Source organism: Rhinolophus sinicus, chromosome 6 (assembly GCF_057876585.1).
Source record: "Rhinolophus sinicus isolate RSI-liver-muscle chromosome 6, RSI-T2T, whole genome shotgun sequence".
In the NCBI taxonomy this organism is placed as follows: domain Eukaryota; kingdom Metazoa; phylum Chordata; class Mammalia; order Chiroptera; family Rhinolophidae; genus Rhinolophus; species Rhinolophus sinicus.
Genome location: NC_142506.1, coordinates 31,381,788 through 31,404,018, shown reverse-complemented (window position 1 = coordinate 31,404,018; position 22,231 = coordinate 31,381,788). Strand labels below are relative to the sequence as shown.

The 22,231-nt window shown below is 40.4% G+C and overlaps 1 protein-coding gene across 8 annotated transcripts in view; it reads left to right on the top strand.

The window, feature by feature from the left end:
• VPS13B (vacuolar protein sorting 13 homolog B) overlaps positions 1–22,231 on the top strand; it is a 735,829-nt gene that overhangs the window by 685,708 nt on the left and 27,890 nt on the right. For all 8 annotated transcript variants that reach the window (XM_074316465.2, XM_019757646.3, XM_019757649.3 and 5 more), the window contains exons 46-54: positions 96–179; positions 357–532; positions 1,054–1,224; positions 1,579–1,780; positions 2,925–3,113; positions 5,514–5,660; positions 7,341–7,624; positions 9,894–10,021; positions 10,226–10,425. In XM_074316465.2, coding sequence (XP_074172566.2) covers positions 96–179; positions 357–532; positions 1,054–1,224; positions 1,579–1,780; positions 2,925–3,113; positions 5,514–5,660; positions 7,341–7,624; positions 9,894–10,021; positions 10,226–10,425 — 1,581 coding nt within the window. The remainder of the gene's footprint in view (positions 1–95; positions 180–356; positions 533–1,053; positions 1,225–1,578; positions 1,781–2,924; positions 3,114–5,513; positions 5,661–7,340; positions 7,625–9,893; positions 10,022–10,225; positions 10,426–22,231) is intronic.

The following is a 22,231-nucleotide window of genomic DNA, read 5'->3' as shown; positions in this document are numbered from 1 at the left end:
CTTTTGAATCCTCCAAACCAATGTTATATCTGGGCCTTATTTTGATTAGTTAGTAAACTAGTGTTTAATAGGACTCTTTTCTATCTCATGTGCAGGTGCCATCTTCAAACAGTTCCATTATTTATGTCTGGTGCACAGTTTTGACTTTAGAACCCAACTCTCAAGTGCAACAACGAATGGTGAGTGCTTTCTAATCCTAAAATATGGTATATGACTCTGACCTTTCCCGTTCTGAAATAAATTAAGGTCAGAGTGACCCAGGGAAAAGATTTATTACAAGTTTGTTTCAGCATCAAACAGCTGGAAGACTGCAACAAAGCAAATATGAAAGTTCTTCTGTCCTTTTATTTTTATAGATCGTGTTCAGCCCTCTTTTTATCATGAGGAGTCATCTTCCAGACCCCATTATCATACATTTGGAGAAAAGGAGTCTGGGATTGAGCGAAACACAAATTATTCCAGGAAAAGGGCAGGAAAAACCACTGCAAAACATAGAACCTGACCTTGTACATCACCTAACATTTCAAGCAAGGTACTGGAAAAATCCTTAAATTTTCCTCAGAGAAATCAGTAGAAAAGTAACCTTTCATTATTGAGGGGGAGAGGGAGGATAGTTTTTTTGTATGATTTCTTATGAGAATCTTATTTCAAAATTACACTGTCTAGCGTTCTCTTACTCTCTTCTATACTTTTAAATAAAATTAAGCCTTTTCATTAAGCTTAGAAACAAACAAAAAGGATCATCAGAAAATTTAATTGACGCATAATTTCTCTCATGGAAAAAGAGATAAATAGAGGTCTCACCTAAGCATGTTTGGGGAGGGGACAGGGACATAAGAGGAAAAGCCAGGGCCCATATCATCCAAACATTGTGTCATCAATCCCTAAATCACCGAAAATTGACTCAGTCTCACACAAAAAAAATTGGACTATAATACATTTGTAGTTATATTATTTTCAATAAATTGTAGACCAGTTTAGAAATCTAATATTTATTCTTTGTGATGATAGATTCTTTGTTTATTCTTGTTTTTTTTTCTTTCCATTTCCTAGAGAAGAAGAAGATCCTTCACATTGTGCTGTTCCCATCTCAACATCCCTCATTAAGCAAATAACCACAAGGATACACCCTGGGGGCACAGTTAACCAGATCCTTGATGAATTCTATGGGCCAGAAAAGTCCCTTCAACCCATGTGGCCCTATAATAAAAAGGATTGTGACAGGTAATGCTCTCCAGCAATCTTTTTTTACAAACATTTCTCAATAGTAAGTAATAAATGACCATTCACAAAAATGTTAGATACCAAAAAAGGTGTTTCGAAAAAAAGGTATTTGCATGTATCTGTCAGATTCTGACCTTTTATCATTGAGTAGATATATTTTGTAGATTACTTTACTCATAATCTAGAACATAATTGCCTGAGAAGTTTCTTTTTCCTGGATGCAAATTCTGCATTGCATGACTCTGCATTGTATGAAGAGGTGTCATACAGGAGCACTGTATGTCTTCAACATACTTCATGAATACTGAAGTCATTATATTTCACTGATTCTCTTCGATGTGGTATTTGGTACAGGAATGAACAGCTGAGTCAGTGGGATAGCCCAATGCAAGTGAAGCTATCAGTCTGGAAGCCACATGTTAGAACCTTGTTGATAGAACTTCTACCCTGGGCCCTGCTTATCAATCAGTCCAAGTGGGACCTCTGGCTATTTGAAGGAGAGAAGATTGTTCTACAGGTTCCTGCTGGCAAAATTATTATCCCTCCTAATTTTCAGGTATTATAACTTTTTTTAACTAATAATGAATTCTTTTCTTTCAACAACTAGCTTTTATTCCGAGGTTGCATTTATGTTCATAACAGAATAAATCAGTTATGGGAAACTGTCCTTTTAGATGCATATGTAAGGGGTACGGAATGTTCTTTGATATTCAAAGACATTTCAGATGTCTTTTTTTGCCCATCAGCAGTATTCATGCTTGAGTTATCATTAAACTTGATAACTTGTACTAGTTACATTCTGGTTTCCATTGTGTACGGGATATTTGACAAGCTTAAGAACTGGCCTACTCTGGGTATATTAATATTTAAACCATAGAGCCATAGTCTGTGCTAACCTACCCCCTAGATATTTTTGTGGCTCTTACAGAGACCTGCGAGGTGGATAAGAATTGATGATTTCTGAGCAACCATTTCTGTCATGACCCCTTTTCCTCTATACGTGGACTTGACTGTCCATAATTATGATGCCCACCCAGTTGTTGACAATAACAGTGGAATCATTACTGACACAAGGGAGAACACCTAATCGCAAAACAAAATGTGACAGGAAGGTTTTATATTCCATCACAAGAGAATTTTCTTGATAAGGCCAGCTTATTTTTAAAAGGCACATAAATCTGTAACAAAATAAAGTATAAGGAACTCCTAAATAAAAATGTTTTCCTAATAGGGAACAATTTGAAAATTCCTTTTTTTTTGAGCTCCAGTTCATAAACATCTTTATTCAGTGGCATTTTTCCTTTTCTTTTTTAATAATCATATGATGTTACCTTACAGAATTGGAATGTGCCGACCTACATGGACCTAATGTTGCATATTATTCTTTTGTCAAATAAAATGAAGCCTTCAGTTTTTAAGCCTTTGGTATTTATAGGGTAGTTACAGTTTGGGTTTGGGTTTGGGTTTCTTTTTCCCCCTTTTATAAATATGAATCCCATCGTGAATCAAAGAAAACATTGGGGTATAAAATAACATGCATGTTGCCATTACAAAACAAGAAAAAGAAAAGAAAGAAAAAACCATATGGGATATGGTTGCCTAAATGACCTATTATATAATATTTTAAAAATTCCTGTGAATTGAGGTAAAAATATCAAAGTTAAGAAAAATACTTTATAATGGAGGCATTATTTTTCCAGGAAGCTTTTCAAATCGGAATATACTGGGCAAATACAAACACTGTGCACAAGTCAGTAGCAATTAAACTGGTCCATAACCTGACATCTCCAAAGTGGAAAGATGGAGGCAATGGTGAAGTTGTATCATTGGACGAAGAAGGGTTTGTAGATGCTGAAATAAGACTTGGTGCTTTCCCAGGACATCAGAAGGTAGGATCAAAGTCTGTGTGGCTCAGGAAAACAGCATGCTGTCCCCTCAACCTGTCTAACATGAAACTACCCTTTTTTTTTTTAATCCCTTTTTGTTATTACTTGTTCTACACAATTTGTAACAGTGAAACACATGATTTCTTAGACCTCTCTGTTTTACAGGGTTTTTTCCCTTTACCAGCGATAAAAGTGTCACATAATTTATCCAATAACTGTTCTAGTTCAGAACACTCAGCAGTTACTTGATTTATCATATGTTGGGGTGGGGGGGGAATTAACTTATTCCAAAATATCCACAAATGGTTCTTGGCCTCCTTTTTTTAGAGCAAGAAGTAGAGTTACTAACATTCTGAGCACTGGATGAAAGCACAAAGGCTCCTGCAGCAAAGGGTATATTCCTGGAAAGGGCTCCCTGAGCAGAATGTGGACCAATTCTGATTTTGCCATAGAACCAATGTTCTAAGAGGCAGTTGTATTCTTGAACAGGGGATTGACACCCAAGTTTTTAAAAATATGAACACAAAAGACATACCTAATCAGTTATTAATTAAATATAAATGTGTGCTTTTCAGCACAAATCTCTCCTAAAATCTGTGAAAACCAATTAAGCTGAATAATACAGTAACACATCACATTAAACTGTATGTAGGAACGTACACTATCATATTGTACCATTTAGAGATCTCATGCTGTACTTAATATCTTCATTATTTTAGCTGTCCCAAATCAGAAAAAGAAAGAATACTTCATCAGAGTAGTATAATTCAGAATGACCTTTCTCTGAGAAAAAGTTAGATTTTGACAGGCATCTTTGAAGAACCTCTTCAGAAAAGTTAGGGTCACTTGGTGACTTTTTAAAAATAAATTTCTCTGATACAAAGAAGTTGGTCTTTCTTCAATATTCAAGGCTGGTATCCATTTCCTCAAAGTTGTCTGGGCAACACATGTTTATGCTCTGCTGGCCAAAATACTGTAACATGGGTGTAAATGGCAAAGAGCTGTAAGCATGAATCATCCAGAGTTGAATAGTTGTAAATTGAGAACTACCATCAAAACCTGGAAAAAAATGTTATGATGTACCATCAGACACCCAATGCCCCAAGTACCTCACAAAATAGTCATAGCAAGTGGTGAATAAATGTCTGTGAATGAATGAATGAGTGACTGACTGAATGAATGAATGAACTGTTGGAAAATAATACTGGTTTTTTTTTTATTCCATTATTCTTTAGCAGTGATTCTCAAAGTTTTTATTCTCAGGATCCCTTTACACTCTTAAAACTTATTGAAGATCTCCAAAAACCTTTTGTTTAAATGGTTATACCTATTGATATTTATCAATTAGAAGTTTAAAAGAAAAATATTTTAAACACAAGAATATACATACATTCCATTTGTCATGAGAGCAATGACATAATATGTTGTATAACCTCTGGGAAACTCCACTGTACACTCATGAGAGAATTTGAGTGAAAAAGACAAATAGCCTCTTAGAATTATTGTAAAAATAGTTTTGACCTTTGGGATCCCTGAAAGGATCTCAAAGACACCCCCCAAGGGTCCCTAGACCACATTTTAAGAACTGCTGTCCTGATATTACCACTTGCTAGATGGGTATCTTTAGGCAAGTATTATAGTATCTTCTCTGAGCATCAGTTCCTCATATAGCATGGTAAGACAATGAGGTGATACATGCAGTGACTAAGAACAGCTCCGCGGAACCAGACTGCATGGTTTCCAACCCCATCTAGGCCCTCTTTGTATTTGTGATCTTGGACAAGTTACGTAACCTCTTTGTGTCTCATTTTCTTCTTTTACAAAATAGGGATAATAGTAGCTACAGCATGTGGGAGGGTTCTGTGAGTTAATATACATGAAGTACTTAAAACAAGTGGACCACAAGAAGGCAATTTATGAGGGTCAGTCATTACGTTTTCTTCATCATCATTATTAAAGTTCTCGGAACTCCTCTTGGTCCGTAATAGGCATTCCATGAGATGGCTGCTATGAAACGTGTGAGGAAGAGGAGGAGGAATGTTTAATTGAATTCTTTATGTTGAAAAAGATGGGTGGCATCTGTTTACATATAAGTGCTTTATAAATACTTTGTGAGGGAATCAGTTAAATGAGTTGAAAACAAGTCTCTCTCTGTCAGTATACAGTAGCAGCAAAAAGTAACTGGTTTGCTAAAGTGACCTGTGGTAGAGTAAATAGCCCCTTTTAGGAGCCAGGACGTTTTTGAAACTGGAAGGGGACTCTATTAAATACTCTGGAACAAAAGGTAAAATTGGTACTGTCCTGTGCAAACCAAGAGATGAAATGACCTTTTAAAAATAATCAAGAGATTTTTATATGACTTATAAGATTTTAAAAATTATTCTTTCCTCAATTGTCTTGCAGTTATGTCAGTTCTGCATCTCCTCCATGGTACAGCAGGGTATACAAATTATTCAGATTGAAGACAAGACTACAATAATCAATAATACACCATATCAAATATTTTATAAACCACAGTTATGTGTCTCCAAACCCCATTCTGGAAAGGAGGTAAGCAATTCATAATGTGATGGGTTTGTCTTAAGTTTCGATAAATTACAATAAATAGGATCAACTTTTTTTAACCTAGAACAAATAAAAAGCTAACACTGCATATAGGTGAAGAGAATTCCTTTATTGTTGCTTTAATTAAAACCATGCATGTCCTGGTCGGCTCTTCCAAGGTTAATGAGCAGCAACCCTACAGAGCTGCAGATCCGGACACACTGCCGGGTTAGTGCTGCCTGCGTCCCATCTGCTCAGAGGCTGCATCACACTCTTCTAGCTCTGAACCAAACCCCCCCCCAGCAGGGACGCGGCCCTCAGGACTGGCTCCCATGTCTCGTGGGAAAGAACATCTGCCTCCCAGGCCGCCTGCCTGAAGGAGCTGTGCGGGCCAAAGGCTTGGCCCCAGCTGAGCCACGGATCTGGGAGCGCTGGGCGCTGTGTCCACAAGGAGCAGACATGTGAAAATGTTAATATCTCGATGGCAGAATGTGCAGAAGATAAATCCAAGAAGGATTTTTGATTCAGTTCTTTATACAATTAAAATGAAGTTATATTTAGAGAGCAAGACATTTTCAAAGAACTTAAAAGCAGAATATGCTACGTGGTGTGCTTTTGTTTTATGATATTGCAACTATCATAGGTCAGGTCTTTCCACACTGACATTTCTTCATTCAAAAACGCACATAATTGCATGTTCCTAGCAGGTTTTTTGTGGAGGTTAAATGAGGTAATATGCTTACAAAGGCTAGGCATTCGGAGAGGATAGTTGGCAGCAGCGGCCGTGGCAACCCTGGCATCACCATGAGCTCCTCGTTGGTCTTGGCCTCCTGGAGAGAAGGGAAGGCCCACTTCTGCCCTGCAGTGAGGAGTGTTCTCTTTTCACCCCAGCCCTGCTTCAGGCAGAGGTGGGGATTTTTTAAAGACATGATAACCCCTAGCCTCTCAGGCAGAACGCGTGGGACAGTGGGCTGGGGGACACCGAACAGGACGCAGGAAGCCTGGCTTCTGGCTGAGTTTTGCCACTCACTGGCTTTGTGATTTTGGACAAATCTGCAGCTCTGTGGAAAACAGCATTCTTAGCTGTGAAAGAGGAGACTCAAATTATCTCTAAAGGTCCTTTTTAAGTTTAAAATTCTGAGACTCTCTAATGAGCCAGAAACCATGTGGAATTCCAGCTGAGGGTTAGGATCAGGTTCCTACTCCCTCAGGATGAGCTTTCAACAAAATTTGTCTTCTGAGCTCCCAATTCACGGTTCTGTATCTCATTCAGATCCCTTCTTCCCAAGCCCCACCCCCAGGGTGCCACACCCTTTCAGGTCAGCCCTACCTGTCCAAGAGGACTCCCTCCCCAACACCTGGCATTTCTACTCCTACGGCATCTGGATTTTTGCAATACCTAGGGGACATTGAGAACTTTGCATCACCTTTTAAATTACCCAGCTCTATCATGTTTCATTATGCCTAGAAAAGCAGACCATACTCTCACTGATAGTAATTGTCTCATTAGGGCTTTCTCATGGGGACAGGATTTCTAATATTCCCATGCCTCCCCCCCACCCCATACTTGGCCACCTCCCGATTATACATGGTTATCGTTTCTGAGAACCTGTGCTTTAAAAAGCTTAATCTCTCTGTATTACTGTAGTAAATATGCTTTCTCTGCATTGCCTTTTCTTTTTTTAGTATTTTCACGCTCCAGACAGTGCTCCTTTCAGCATTTGCCCGGGCAGTGAGCGGCCTCCTGTGAGATACAGCTCCCTTCCTTGCTGGGACTTAATGCCTGACATCAGTCAGTCAGTGCTGGATGCATCTCTGCTTCAGAAACAGATCTCACTGGCCTTTTCTCCCACCGGTGGTGCCGACAGCTCCCAGTGCTGGAGCCTCCCAGCTGTAGTTCGACCAGAGTTTCCCCGACAGAGTGTGGCAGTGCCCTTTGGGGATTGTAAGGAGAATGGATTCTGTACCAGGTATTTTACATATATGTGAATGCCTTTCTTTGCTATCACTGTAGCTGTTCGTGAAGGTACCAAGAGAGACAGAACAGTTGCAGTGCTCAGCGTAGGGAAAACTAGGTTTCACTTTCATTTTTAATGGTTTCTAGACATTATATATAATAGGGCAAATGTTGTGATCACATGTGCGTTGCCCCAGGGTACTCCTGATGAGATTTGTCCCTTATGCAGCTTACCCTGGGAGGAAGTCCTGGTGTTTGTACCATAGAATGACAGCAGTACATCATAATGAAAAGATTGCCTTCTTTTATGACTTCTCAGCCTCTGTCAAATGATGAGAAATACGGGTTAAAATATGAGAGAGTCAAGTTGGAAAACCATTTTCTTTTCCTATATTTTACTTTTACTTCAAAATAAAATTTGTCTCAAGAAGTCATTAAGAGAGATCACTGAGATATACACAAGTCACAGAAGACTCTGTTCTGTGGTCTTGCACAAAAGTTACTCCAATTACCGATTACCAGTTATGCAAATAACGACAGAATCAACCCAGAGACATGTAATGGTTTATTCATACTGGACTTTTATGTTGTGGTTCTTTTACATGCAGTACGTCCTCCCTGTAGCTGTCAGGAATAACTTATCTATGGTATATGTACAAAGTACAAAAGAAAACATACTGTGACCTTATGAGAAGTACATTATTCTTGTGATTACGAATTTATAGACTGAGATTTTAGCCTTCCTACCTTTGTTACTACTAGAGATTTCTAGTAGTAACATTTTAAAAGAGAACTTCCTAACTCCTGTTACCCATAATAGTAAGGCCCTGTTCCCTCCACACATCCCTCCTTCTTTCATGACATTCACAGACATCCCTGATTTTATAAACACTTTTCACCCCAACTCTGGAGAGCAGTGGTTATCCTTATATTCTGGTTGGAGAAGTTAAGTGTGATGAGTTTAAGGAAGTATTTTTGAAAGTGACGTGAACCCATGCCTAGAAAACAAAATTTATTTTTAAAACTAAAAGACAAACTTGTAAATTTTTATTTAGAAATTGTTTAAAATTCTAAGAATTATAAGACATGATTTCATTAAAATAACTTAATCATATCCTTAAATATTAAGCTAGAGATTAGATGAAAAGTACCCATCTCTTAGTTCTGGCCCCCAGCTTTCTTGGCTATCAGAAAGAAACTTCTCTGAGGTTGGCTTGCCCCACTCTTTCAAAATTAGACTACGAAAAGAACTTTGGTGTTAATCTAAGGACTGTACCCTGAAAACGAATTCATTTCCTACTGCCTATCTTCTCCTTTCTCTCCTCCCTTCAGTCCAACAGTGCACATTTGGTGGTGTTATTAATGTGACTTCCCTAAGTGCTAGTGGACAATTGACTTAGGCATTTCAAATACAATCTTCGGGAAGGACTCATACTGAACAGGATAAATGGCAAATGGGCAATTCTTTAGTGCATTCTTAGCCCCTTTTAAAAATTAGCATAAATTGAAGACCACATTTGGCATATATCTAGTTTCTTCGATTAATTTGAAACGTCAATCCATGTAATTTAAACTTCAGAGAGTTTTTTCTTCCTTCTTTGATACGAAATATTAGTTGGTAGTCTACAGATCTAAATCAGAAAATTTCTCTCGCTCCATTGAGGGCAGCCTATGCCCACTCAGCAGTCCTTCTAATGCCAAATAATACACCTTTGTTCTTGGTAATCAAAATGGAGATCCTGTAAATTATGATTAATTGTGAAAATGAACAACAAACATTATGAGCCTACCTACCTTAAAGAAAAAGAGGGAGAGAGAGAGAACAAGTACCCAAATTCTCTAGCAGTCCTTCTAAAAGCACATCAGTGCCTCCTTCGCCAAAATTTACGAAGCACTTTTGAGGAAGAAGGCACCCTATCTGAAGAGTTTAATGCATTGAGGGAAACAGTGCAGAAGGGAAGATTAGCACAAAGTTAGCTGCAATTCTCTCTGGATGGTAGAACTTAAGATTTTTTTCTCAAATAATTTTTCACAGTTTAAAAATATTATGTGATAAATATATGTTAATGTTTTCAGGAAAAAAATTAGTAAACCTGTGATTAGTATATGACAGTTAATAGATGAAAGGATGGCCTCCTTTCTCTGGAAAACATTTCCTCTCATTTTAAAAGAGAAGGTGTTATAGAGTTCTGAATATTGCAAATTTAAATAAATTGTACCAGGAAGGAAAGCATTCATTTCTTTCTAACCCACTTCTGACATTTGATCTGATTCCATTTTAGGGCTATTGCACTGACGTATCAAGAACACTTGGGAGTCACTTACTTAACCCTCTCAGAAGACCCTAGTCCTCGAATAATTTTCCACAACAGATGTCCAGTGACAATACTTATAAAGGAAAATATTAAAGGTATATTGAATAGCATCAATTATAAATAATACAAAACCTATCTTTTTCTGGAGGATTTTGACTTAGTAGTTATCTGTGATCCTGTGAAGAATGTTTAAATAAAAATAGTATTCATCCCTCTCTGAGTTTTTCTTGCCACGCTGTTTAATACGCATCTTGTCTTCAAGGCCTAAGTCTGCATATGTCATTTTTTTTTTTTTTTAGATATTCCGAAGTTTGAGGTTTATTGCAGAAGAATTCCTTCTGAGTGCTCAATTCATCATGAGCTGTATCACCAGATTTCTAGTTATCCAGACTGCAAGACCAAAGACTTACTTCCTAGCCTCCTTTTGAAAGTAGAATTGCTTGGTGAAATAACGACTGAGTGGAGTGATGCCATTGACATCAACAGCCAGGGAACACAGGTCAGTGAGCCACGTGTGTCCCTGCCAAGGCTGAGAGGAAAGTGCCTGTCCAAGGTTTCGAAGGTTGTCTATTTTTAAGCGTAGTTTTCTAAATGCTGAACTTCCTGTGTCTGTGTGAGGATGCGTGTGTATCTATTTTTATATCCTCATTATGTTATAAATTCTCAAATACAAGCATGTATCTGCTAAGTGTACTATACAACTTTGCCAGAGAGGAGCTCTTAGTAAAAGCAAGCCCACCTAGGATCTAATACAAGGTCAAAAATGAAATAAAATTGTTGGACTTCTCTACATACGTAGAAGGTAGTCCAACAGGCCAGATTTTAGGACAGTCATAATGCTGACCTTACATTAATTCCCTCTTTTGAAAGTTTACTAATTTTAAAATACACGTATTTGTCCTAGATGTACATAAAAATCTGTAAATGTAAGTACACCTTTAAAAATCTGAACAGATAAAATGTCCTGATTTGTCTCTGTCTTACTCTGGATGTCAGTGATACTATTTTTGTTGAAAATGGCACATGAACCTAGCACTTCGTTTATGCTGTGCTTAAGAATTACCATTTTTAATATATAATTCAGTGGCATTAAATACATTTATCATGTTGTACAGCCATCACTACTATTTCATCATCCCTAACCAAAACTATGTACCCATTAAGCAATAACACCCCATTCTCCCCTCCACTCCGCCCCTGGTAGCCTGTGTTGTACTTTCTGTCTCTGAATTTGCCTATTCTAGGCACTTCATACAAGTAGAATCAAACAATATTTGTCCTTTCATGTCTGGAACTTACATTAATAGTAATAATTATCGTTTAACAATCGTTAACCTGTATGCCAGGCATTGTGCTAAGCACTTCACATTCGCTCTTATCTAACCTTTACAAGATAGGACTATCAGCTTCATGTTACAGAAGTGAAAACTGACATCTCCAGAAGTAACATGGCCTGATTCCCACGTGCTGTAAGAGAAGGGCCTGGGATTTGCTCCAGATCTGCCTGACTCCACAGCATGTGCTCTGAGCCACTGCGCTATGGATGCTGCATCCTTACCTGGGGTTCCTCCCTTCTTCCCCCATTCTACTGGAACATTCTTTCTCATCTCTCAAGAGATTCTCTCTCTTCACACCTGTGACATCTCCCCAACCCCAGGACCCTCTATATGCTCATCGAACATTTGTGACATTTGTAACTTTAAATGATTTCTTGCTAAGCCAAGATTCCAGACAGTCAGATTCCTGCCTTATTGATACCTGTCAGCACAGTGAGATCTTAATAAACATCAAATGAATAAATGATAACTGAATTAAGGAATGAGAAGATGAGGTTACCAAGAAAGATCATATAAAGGAGAAAAAGGGGGTCCCAGGCATAACCTTGGGAGATTCCACATGTGAGGATAGTGCAGCAAAGGAGACTGAGAAGGGAGAAGCAGAGTAGCAGGCAGAGAACCTGGGCAGGGTACACACAGGAAAGCTCCCTGAAGGGAAAGTTTACAGGGTGCAGGATGGTGGAAAGAGGCAAGTAAGACAACAATTAAATTGCAAGTTCAGAGTGAATGGAAGAGAGGGGCTGGAGGAACAATTGAAAATTGTTCTTTCAAGGAGTATGGCCATGAAGCAAATGTGATCAGTGGGGAGGAAGCTCTTTATCTGCTGTCGGAGAGGAATCGGTCAGTCAAACAGAAGTGGAAAACGTGAGCTAGGAGTGTCCCAGGGAGAAAATCCAAGGCCAGGAAGTGGAATTCTACTTGAACAAAAGGGCCATGTCCTCTTATATGACGGTGGAAAACAGGTCGGGATGGGAACAGGTGTAGGTGGAGATATTTGGAGGGATGGGGCCCGGACAATGGAGTGAATTGATAGTGGCCTGAAGCTGATTGTGAAGTGTGAAATGAATCATCTGTAAGAGAGAGATGGAAAGGGGTGGGGGCCTGGGGATAGCAGTAGCTGTGGACGCGGCTGCAGGACATGCCAGGAACAGGTGCAAGAATGGCCAAGCAGCCTGTGGGGCACACTCACCTTGGAGACCTGCATTTGCAGTGGCCCCAAAATACCCAGAGGTGTGATTTCCTTCCTCAGTGTTTGTTTGATGAACAATGAAAATCTGCTGAATCTCTACAGCCTACGGGAGACATTTCTGGTCTCATTAATTTACAGAATAAATACTGCAGCCTACTCAAGGGTCCCTGAATTCCCCTGTATCAGTTTGAAGATTTTTTGACACCTTGCTTATATATGGCTAGGGACTTCTTTACAATAGGCCTTCTGCCTGCCAAACCTTATTTTGGGGATTCCCATTCCCTCTAAATTTCCTCAAACCTTTGTAGTCAGGGATACTTCAAAGCTAAGAGGAGGTACTCTCTCCCACCCACACCCTTATCATCCCTGGTCTGAGGACCCAGCAAAGTGTCATGTTCCCATTCATCTTTGCAGAGCTGTGTGCCATATGTCCTGCAGACCATGGTTTACTTCCTATTCTGCAGGAAGATTCGTTTCAGACCCTCACCGACATCTCCTCAATAATCCACCAGGGAATATAAATCACTGGGGAGAGAAGGGAGCTGTGTCCTCTGATGAAAGGAAGCAGCTCTTATGTAGGAGTGAGTTTGTCTCCCAGAAGCCTTTCTTCAGCCTTGGTTCTGAGGCACGTGATGTGAATTTCAAAGCTAACCTAAAAGAGCAGAATTAAAACACCATAAAATCCTCATTATACTACAAGGAAGAGAGCTCTTTCAGTTTTTGTCAGTCGTAGATGATGCCCCCTGCCTTGGTTTTGTAAATAGAACAGTGTCATGTTGTATAATTTTGAAATGGAATATGGGAGGGAATATGCGGAAAATAACTTTATAATCACACAAAGAAGTATTCTTTCCATCACGAGTTATCGGGAAGACCTGATAGCATGCAGGCCCCACAATTCTGATTGTGAGGTTGGTGTGGGTTTTCTGGGGTTGTGTCCCTGGCTCACACCTGGTTAGAAGACAGCTCAGCCAGAGTCCTGAAAGTGGCAACTGGTGCTCTTATCCATAATGCGACAGTGGGTGCTAGCCTGACTTCAGGGGGAAAAAATTTTGGATTCCCAATAAATAAGTAAAGGCATAAAAAATTATTACATTAGTAATTTTGATATTATCAGGGAAATAGTTTAGAATCCTATCATAGTATGTAGCATTTCAATTTCTAATAGAAACCTTATGCAACATCCTTTTGAAAAATTCAAAATTCAAAAAGGGAACAAAGAGAACATAGTAGTAACCGTTTAACTAATACAAACATTGTGAAGCATGTTTTAGTCAATCAATCAACAAATACTGATTTCCAATATGTACTGGCCATTATAACTTGGTGCTGGGGCTACATAAAAAAGAGTGAACAAAAGTGGAATACAGCGCCTGCCCTCAAGGAGCTTACCTGTGGAGAAGGTAGATATAATAATAAGCGAGAAGCACGTAAGTACAGTTGTGCTGTTAGAGTGTACAGCAGACTAGTTGGAGAGGCCAAGGAATGTGTGTCTGGGAAAGATGCCTGCATCTGTGTCTTCAAGGAGGAACAGGCATGTAGACAAGAGCGTGAGAGATGTTCCTGGACAGAAAGAGAACGTGTGAAGCTTTGGTGCTCAGAGAGAGCGCGTGGTCCTTCTCAGGGATCTAAATGCCAGTGTGGCTGCAGTGCACGATTAAGGTAGAGGGGGAGGGAGAGGAGGCTGGTGAGGCATTCAGGGCCAAACCAGGCAAGGTCCTGTATCGTCAGCCTAGGATTTTGGTTTTTATCATAAGAGCCATGGGAAGTCATTGAACTGTTTATGAAAAGCAATTTCTGAGTTATTGAAATAGCAAAGCAGAATGAGCGCTTTGAACCCCAAAAAGCTGATTAAGATGAGCCCTTTCCAGGTGACTGCTCTTCTAAAAAGTTCAGTAAATTCTCATGATTTCGGACCCGTAGAAGTGTGTAGTGGGGTCAGTGTCCTTGCTATTTTCCTGTCGCTTGTTGTGTAGGTGTGGGGGAGGGGGAAACAGCAGTCCTTCATGTTTATATAGCTCTGTACCATTTACAAAGCGCTTTCACATCCACAGTCTCCATTCTTTCATTCATTTATTCCACAGCTTTTATTGAGGACCTACCAAAAACCAAACCCTTTGCCCTGAAGAAGGCATAATTCCTGCCTTCAAGGACCTGGGTAACTAAGTTAATGCAGTCATGTGTCCGAAGTCCTAAGATAGCCTTTGAACACCACAGAAAGTCTAAGATAGAGCAATAATTTTTATGGGTTTTGGGTGGGGGAGTTGTTCTTTGTTTTTGCTTTTTAATGATGAGAGTTTTCAGCTAGTTGGTTTATAAGTAACTACGCAGGATCAGGCTGGAACCTGGGTCTGCTCGCATGTGGTCTCGTCTTGCTTTCCTACACCAAGCTCAGGTCACTGTCTGCCCTTCGGAGTCCTGCCCTGGCTACAGATGTTGCTACCTGAAAGCTCAGGAAAGCACAGGCTAGAAGAGCTTTTCTAATTTCCCCTTTTAGTGTGTGCAAGAGTCCCTTCCATGACTTCACGTCTCCGAATCCTCTCAGGGTCGTAAGTGTGGCTTACGCCAGCAGTGACTGTAAGAATGGTTCTGCTTGTACCAAGCTGAAAACTGTCCCTCTTACCATCCATTCATTCATCCTCGTTTTGCCCTCAGGGGCATCGCAGATTATTTACTTCCCCTTTAACAGCAACACTACAATTATTTGAAGGCAGCTCTGACATCTTCTCTAAATGTTCCCTTATCCGAGCCAAACATTTCTGGTTCCTTGAATCATTCCTTCAGTAAATGTGATTTCCAGACCTATCACCACAGTTACCCTCGTCTGGACACACCAGTGTGTTATGTTCCCTTTTAAAAATCTGGCAGCTGGTGTTACACACAGTATTCCAAGTGTGGTCTAACCAGTTATTACCTCCCTATGCTTCCATTAATAAAGTAGAAGATTGAGGTAGCTTTTTATTAACGATCCCAGACTGTTTATTATTATTGAACTTGTGGTCAGCCATATCCCCCAGGTCTTTATCATATGATTTGCTGTACAGTTGACTTTTTGAACCCAGTGACGGGACTTCACATTTATCCCCAATAAATTAAATTTTGTTGCCATTAGCCTAGTCCAGCTTGTTGAAGTTACTTTAAAAAAAGTTATGATGTTGTCATCCAACATACTAAGTATAGTAGCTTTATGTCATCTGTAGATGTGATAAACATGCGTTCTACGTGTTTAATAAATACGTTGAACGGGGCAAGTCCAAGGTCTGCATGCTGTAGTGAATCACTAGATACTGCGCCAATGCGTGGGCTAACACACCAAGCTCACTGTCATCTAGCCCACGGTTCTTAAATAAGAAAATGCGTCTAAAAGCACTTTTAAAACTATACTGTATAAGATGTTTCATATCTCACAAGAACACCATGGGACGCTTTGGCAAGTGCCTCGATGAACTAGGATTTAAATGTGGGATCAGTCCGTTTGGTGCAGATCAGACGGAGATAGCCCTGAGCACTGATGCTTAAAGAGCTCAGTCAGAGTCATGGTCAGAGATATCTTTAGCCTCCATTCAGGAATTTTTAATAGAAAAGAAGTCAATCCAAGTGAGTGTCTGATTGTTAAAATGGGTAGTGCAGATATTATGGCTTCTTGTTTACTTCATTCACCTTCCCCACACCCCGTATCAGGGCCACAGCAGATATCAACAAGTTGGTACCCACTTCTGAACATCTGCCAAGTGCCCTGGTCTGCACTCTTCTGTTTGTTTAGTATCTTCTGGTTGAGTCACAAATGCTTCCAAAGATACTTAGGAGTAGGGATTTCCCTAAAATATTTTTCAGTAAGTATACAGGAGGAAGAATTATACCTAGAATATCTACTACTTTCTTTTCATCCTTATCCAGCCTTTTCTACCTTGATCATCTTAGAAATCTCACTTATTTTCCTCTCTGGGAGACCTAATACATCCCATAGCTCTAGCTACTATCACCCAGTGACTCCCAGATAACTACCTCTGGCCCCCACATCCTTCCCAAGCTCCAAACACATATTTCCAACTACCCACCAGACATCTCTGCCTGAAAGACCTAGTTTAACTCAGCTGCAGTGCTGGGATGCTTTATATCTACCTACCTCTGCTTATTATCCCTGGATTGTCACATATAGCCTATGGGGGAGGGGGAGAGGAGAGATAGACTTTCAAGAATATTTCAGTTGTTTCCTATGTGTCACCTAGTAACTTATTTAATCAGTAAAATCAAACTGGTGTAATTTTTCAAAATATTGTTTGTTGGCTATAAATGAATCATTAAAATAAATATAACCATATATATAGAAAAGTGCACATTATATTAAAGAGTTTCTTGTTTGTAATTGTAGTGAAAGACAATGTACTAAGTGGAAGACAGGACCTAGACTTCAAATAGTATTCTTATAACCCACGTATGTAAGAGAAAGTCTGTGTGCTCTAACACTGATACAAATGGCAAAACACAGAATGTCCCCCAAATGTTTTGTACTTAAAGCAGCACCTCTCTTACTATATGTTGCCTCTAGCCTTCCATACACACCCCCACGCTACCAGTGTGATGTGAAAAAAGTAAAAAATAACTAAATGACAGCATTGATCAGAACTGGCTGGCTGATTCGGCAATAACAAACAACTGAAAAAAAAAAAAATCCCCTTGGCCATCAATCATTTAGTAATTCATTCTTTTTCCCACACTCAGAATGGACAGACCTCCCCAGGGTTCTAATCAGTCACCACAGCCCACTGGGAATCCAATGCTCTGTTAGTCTGTTCCTCCTTCCTTTCTGGAGACTTACGAATGCATCTGCTCTCCCTTTCCCTGCCATTTTTACAGGGCAGAATAGCAGTAACAGTCCCTCCAAATCAAAAAGACGGAGAATGAGAGACGTAGAGCAGCCTCTCGTCCATAACAATTCTGAAACTTTTCTGGGCACACATTGTGGGCTCCATACCCTGGAAGCAAGGAAGTCTTGGAGCCCTGTTTCTGCTCTTGGAAGAGCTCCCTTCCCATTATTCTCCCAGACCTTGTATCTGCCCTGAAATCTTCCTTGGCCAAAATTGAAGCTTGTGTTGAGTCTCGAGTAATCGCAGTCTCTTTTAGTGTAGGTTCATGAGTTTTTGGTCAGGAGTAATTTCTCAAAAACTCAGTAGACGTCTTATCTATCTGATTCCAGAGAATTCCACGTGTCAGTAACCACATCTGTGGCATTTTTTAAGACATATATCTGTACTATCTTGCTTCCTTACCTCTCTCTGGATTTAAGAGAACTTCTCTGAAAATTTTATACTCTTAATCTAAATGTTTTCCTCTCAGTGTATTAGCCATCATGGTTTCTGTATAAGCTGTCACTTTACCAATTAAGAAATTTTAATAGGGAGTGTATGCATATACATAGCCCTAAGGCTGAGTATTAATCTACCTTCATGTTCAAAGACAGAAACTCTTGCTGTTTGGAGTTTAAAAGCATTTCTAACTTTGCAAGGCCCTGAATTTCTGGAATCTCTGTGTTGTCTTTCATTTTTATTGCAAACTGGCCAATTCTTTCCTGCGCTCATCTCTTCTTCATAATGCATTGCCATCACAATGACATCAGTTCCAGGTGAAGTAATGAGGACTGCAGAGTCCGGGAGTTTGGGACCTGCAAGCCAGACATGGTAGAGCACTGAGTCGGGAATGGGCACGTCCCTGCTGTTAGCTGGGAATGCTTCTCTGGCCCCTCATTTCAGCTGCTGAGCTGGGGCCTTCAGACTGAGAACTCCCCAAGCCACCGCGTTGCAGCTCTGATCTTGATGCTTATTCCTGCCAGTTCAGGAGGCCAGTAAATCATTTTTCTGACACTCGGGAGCCAGGTTTCTTAGAAATTAATGTGCATACAACTCTCCTGGAGATCTTCTTAATATTCCAGCTCTGATGAACTAGGTCGTCAGTGAAGCCTGAGATTCCACATTTCTAACCAGCTCTTTGATGGGTGGTCCCTCTTTGGACCAGATGCTGCTGGTCTGAGGACCACACTTTAAGTAGCAACGCTCTGGGTGCTCTTTCCTTCTTTATAGCCCGCCTGCAACTGCCCACACTGATGGGTGTAGTGAATACTGTTGGTGCCTCGCCTACATGCTCACCCCACAGCCTCTGTCTGCTGTACTGCTCATGGCTTACACCTGCAAATGTTGTAGAGAATTTCCACTGGATGCTAGAGCCGTATCTCCAGTGATCTGAGCTACACGTGCCTGGGAGTTCTCCACCTCCCAAAGTAGGGCATAGCCAATGGCTGACTCATGTGGGAATGTAAAAGCCCACTTCCTGTATTCTGATGTGGTGCAGACTTGAAAAGTGTTACCCTCTAGAGCTCCCAATGGGATCAGGCTGAGTTTGGAACTTCACCTGAAACCCCACCCTCATTTGGCTTCTCCTTCCTGATCATGCCTCCCCTCTGCCTTTCCTGGTTCCCCTGGGGACACTTCCTTAAATAAATTGCTTCTCCATGAAAAAAAATAATAACACATTGCCAGACCCAGCCAATGGTAACCAACACATACTGCTAATGTTTTGTTTTCAAACCTCATCTTCTAGAGCTACAAATCTACTAGGTTTATGATCTACTTCCCAAGTAATATCAGACAAAAGTTTTACTAAATGTCTTGCCACTTCATAACATGAACCCCCATTTTTGTAGCCTTCAGTATGAATTTCTACTTTAATTAAGCCAAAGACTCATATTTTTATTTTTTGCTAGAACCCTGCTTCTATCACCACTATCTGTATTAGTGAAGTCAGGATAGGTTATGCTGCCTGTCATAATTCTAGAATTTACTTCTTGCTCATGCTGTGTGCCTAGTGTTTGTCATTTGAGGGCTCTATTTTACAAATTCACTAAAGGACCCAGGCTGATGGGTCCATCATCTTCCATCTTCCCCATTCTGACAAACCATCCCAAAACTGGGAGGCTTGAAAGAACAGTGATTAACTTCTCATGATTCCGAGTTTGGTTGGGTGGTTTCTGTAGGATGAGCCTGGGATCTCTGATGCAGCTGCATTCAGCGGGAGGGTTGGCTGAGGGATGAGTTCAGCTGGGAAGTCTGGCCATCTCTCTCACCTCGTGGTCTTTTCTCCTTAGGAAGGCTAGACCAGGCTTCATCACGTGGTGGCAACAGTGCAAACCCCAGTAAGCAAGTTTTGTCAAACTTCTTCTTGCCTCGTGTTTGCTGATCCCCCATTAGCTGAAGAAAGTCACATGGCCAAACTTAGTGTCAGTATGGAAAGGGACAAAGGCATGGAACTGGTATTTAAGTCCTTGATTGTGTAACACTCGACCACAACCATCTAGAGCAGCAGTCAGCAAACTTTTTCTTTACGGTCTAGATAGTAAATATTTTAGGCTTTGCAGGCCATACAGTCTTTGTCACAATTTCTCAACCCTGCTATTAGAGACACTATGTGAATAAATTAGCATAGCTATGTTTCAATAAAACTTGATTTACAGTAACAGGCAGCATATCAGATTTGGCCCACCTCTGATCTGAAACGTAAAGCCTTTATTCAGTCTCGGAGGCAGGGGAAGAAGGCTGGCTCTTTTATGCTTTGGCTCAGAAATAACACATGTCAGTTCTGTCTTTAACCCATTGGCCAGTACTCGTCACATGGCCATACCTAACTGCAAGAGGGCGAGGTGTATAATCCTGCTCTATGCCTGGACAGAGAGGGCGGCTCGGCCTGGGTTGACATTAGAAGTCTCTGTCACAGAAGTCACATTGAGGTGATGTCCATTCAGATCTTTATTGAGTACCAGGCACTGCTTATAAGCACTGAAGAAAATGGGCACAGAACCATTGTCCTCATCCACTTATACAGGAACCATGATGGCTAATACACTGAGAGGAAGAAGCATTTCAGACATCTCTGCTCTGGAACTGTTAGTTATTTATTATCTCATTATTCGTGCACTTGGCTTTTTCACAAACTGAGCTGTGAGCTACTTGATTAGATCTTCTCGATGCCTAATACAGTTACTGACTCATTGTAAGAACTCTTTAAGTATCAAATAATCGATTGAATGACTGGATAATCAAACCATCAGACCAAAGAAAGGTTTTATTTTAAACTTCTGGGGGACCTGTTTATAGGTGCCTGATTTCTCTGGCACTAAGTTACCTAACACCCTAGTCCCCAGAACTGCGCCGACCAAAGGCTTGGCATCGAGAGCTGTTTCTCTCCATGTGAAAAGAGACAAGGATAGGCTCCAAGAATTAAAGTCTGTATTTCTTCCATTCTAATGATAAGTGACAGGAACACCCAGCAAAACTATATGAAGAGAAAGAAGTATCCTCAAAGTTTAGGTTAATTTGCTTGCTTTCAAAGTCCCTTGCACAGTTAACAGAAACCATCAACTTGCCTTATTTTTACCATCTTAGAAAATACAAGTATTCTCATTTCATAGTATCTGAAGATTACTCTTTCCCTCTTCTGGTCCCCTCCTTCCCTCCTTTGAGGGGTGGTAGTTCTGGTTTTTCACACTCTGCCGAAACCCTGGGGTAATGCACTAAAGTTATGGACAGTCATTGAGAAAAAAGAACATAGATGGAAGCACGGGCCTTAAAAAGGTTTGTGCCAAATGAATAATCCCATGCCTGTAAGCCTGAAAAAATAATTGACTTACTTTACATATCATATAAAATAATGCTTTTATAAATGTGTTTTTCAAAGAATGCCTGTTTGTTCTAGATTCGTGAGCTGAGCCATTATTAAGTTGGTTATATTCCAAATTTTATCATTGTCAAGTTCAGTTCTTACCTTGGAACAAATAGGGCAAATTCAGGATAGTCTTTTGAAACAAATATTTTTGCAAAGCAATCCATTGGGAAACACATCCATAGAGAATACAAATTGACTCAATTCCTGCCCTCAAGAGTTGACAATCTAGTGATTAATTAAGGTATGTAAACATGTGACTGTAATACAAGCAATACTGTTTGTGATCGAATAGAAATAGGATCAAAGTACTATGGGAATGCAGGTATAGGTATCACGCAGAGGAAAGGAATAGAAAAATTGGAGCATACATTCATGAAATAAAGTGTCCTTAAGCTGTATGTGCAAAGATACATAGGACTTTGAAAGTACCTTATGGGGAAAAGTATATTCTAGGCACAGGGAGGGCCGAGGGGCAGGCAGGGGCCGGGGCCTAAGAGGCACTAGTGGGGGAGCCAGTGGCGCCAGAAGCTCTCATGACCACTGGGCTGCAGGAGATGAGGAGAGGAAGGAGGCAGAGACAACATCCAGGTGCCCTGAATGCTGAAGATGGTCAGGATTTCTGAAGGAGGAGCTATTGTACGAGAGGAAAAAACCCAGTGACCTTGAAGTCAGTTCCAAATTTGAATCTATGACTCTCTCCTGTGGTTCTGTGTACACTCTTTCTGCTAACGCTTCGTTTGGTCAAAATTAGAGTACATTCATTACATGGCAAGCAGGCACCTAGCTGTGTGCCTTTATCCAGAAGTTTTCAGTCTGTCTTACTTTGCTGTCCTAACAGCAGTAAGGGCCCAGACTTGGACTGAACTGACGTTGCAAATCATCAGAATCCATGTTCCCAAACATTAGGAGCTTCTTGCCCCTGATTCAGGTAATGCTGGCTGTGAACATGATGTTCTTGGGGTTGTTTTTCAAATAGTTCTGCTCTGCTTTCAAATATTTATCCATTTAAGCAACACTGGTATTTGTGGCTGAAAGGACATCTGTTCTGCGGGCCTGGCACCTGGCTT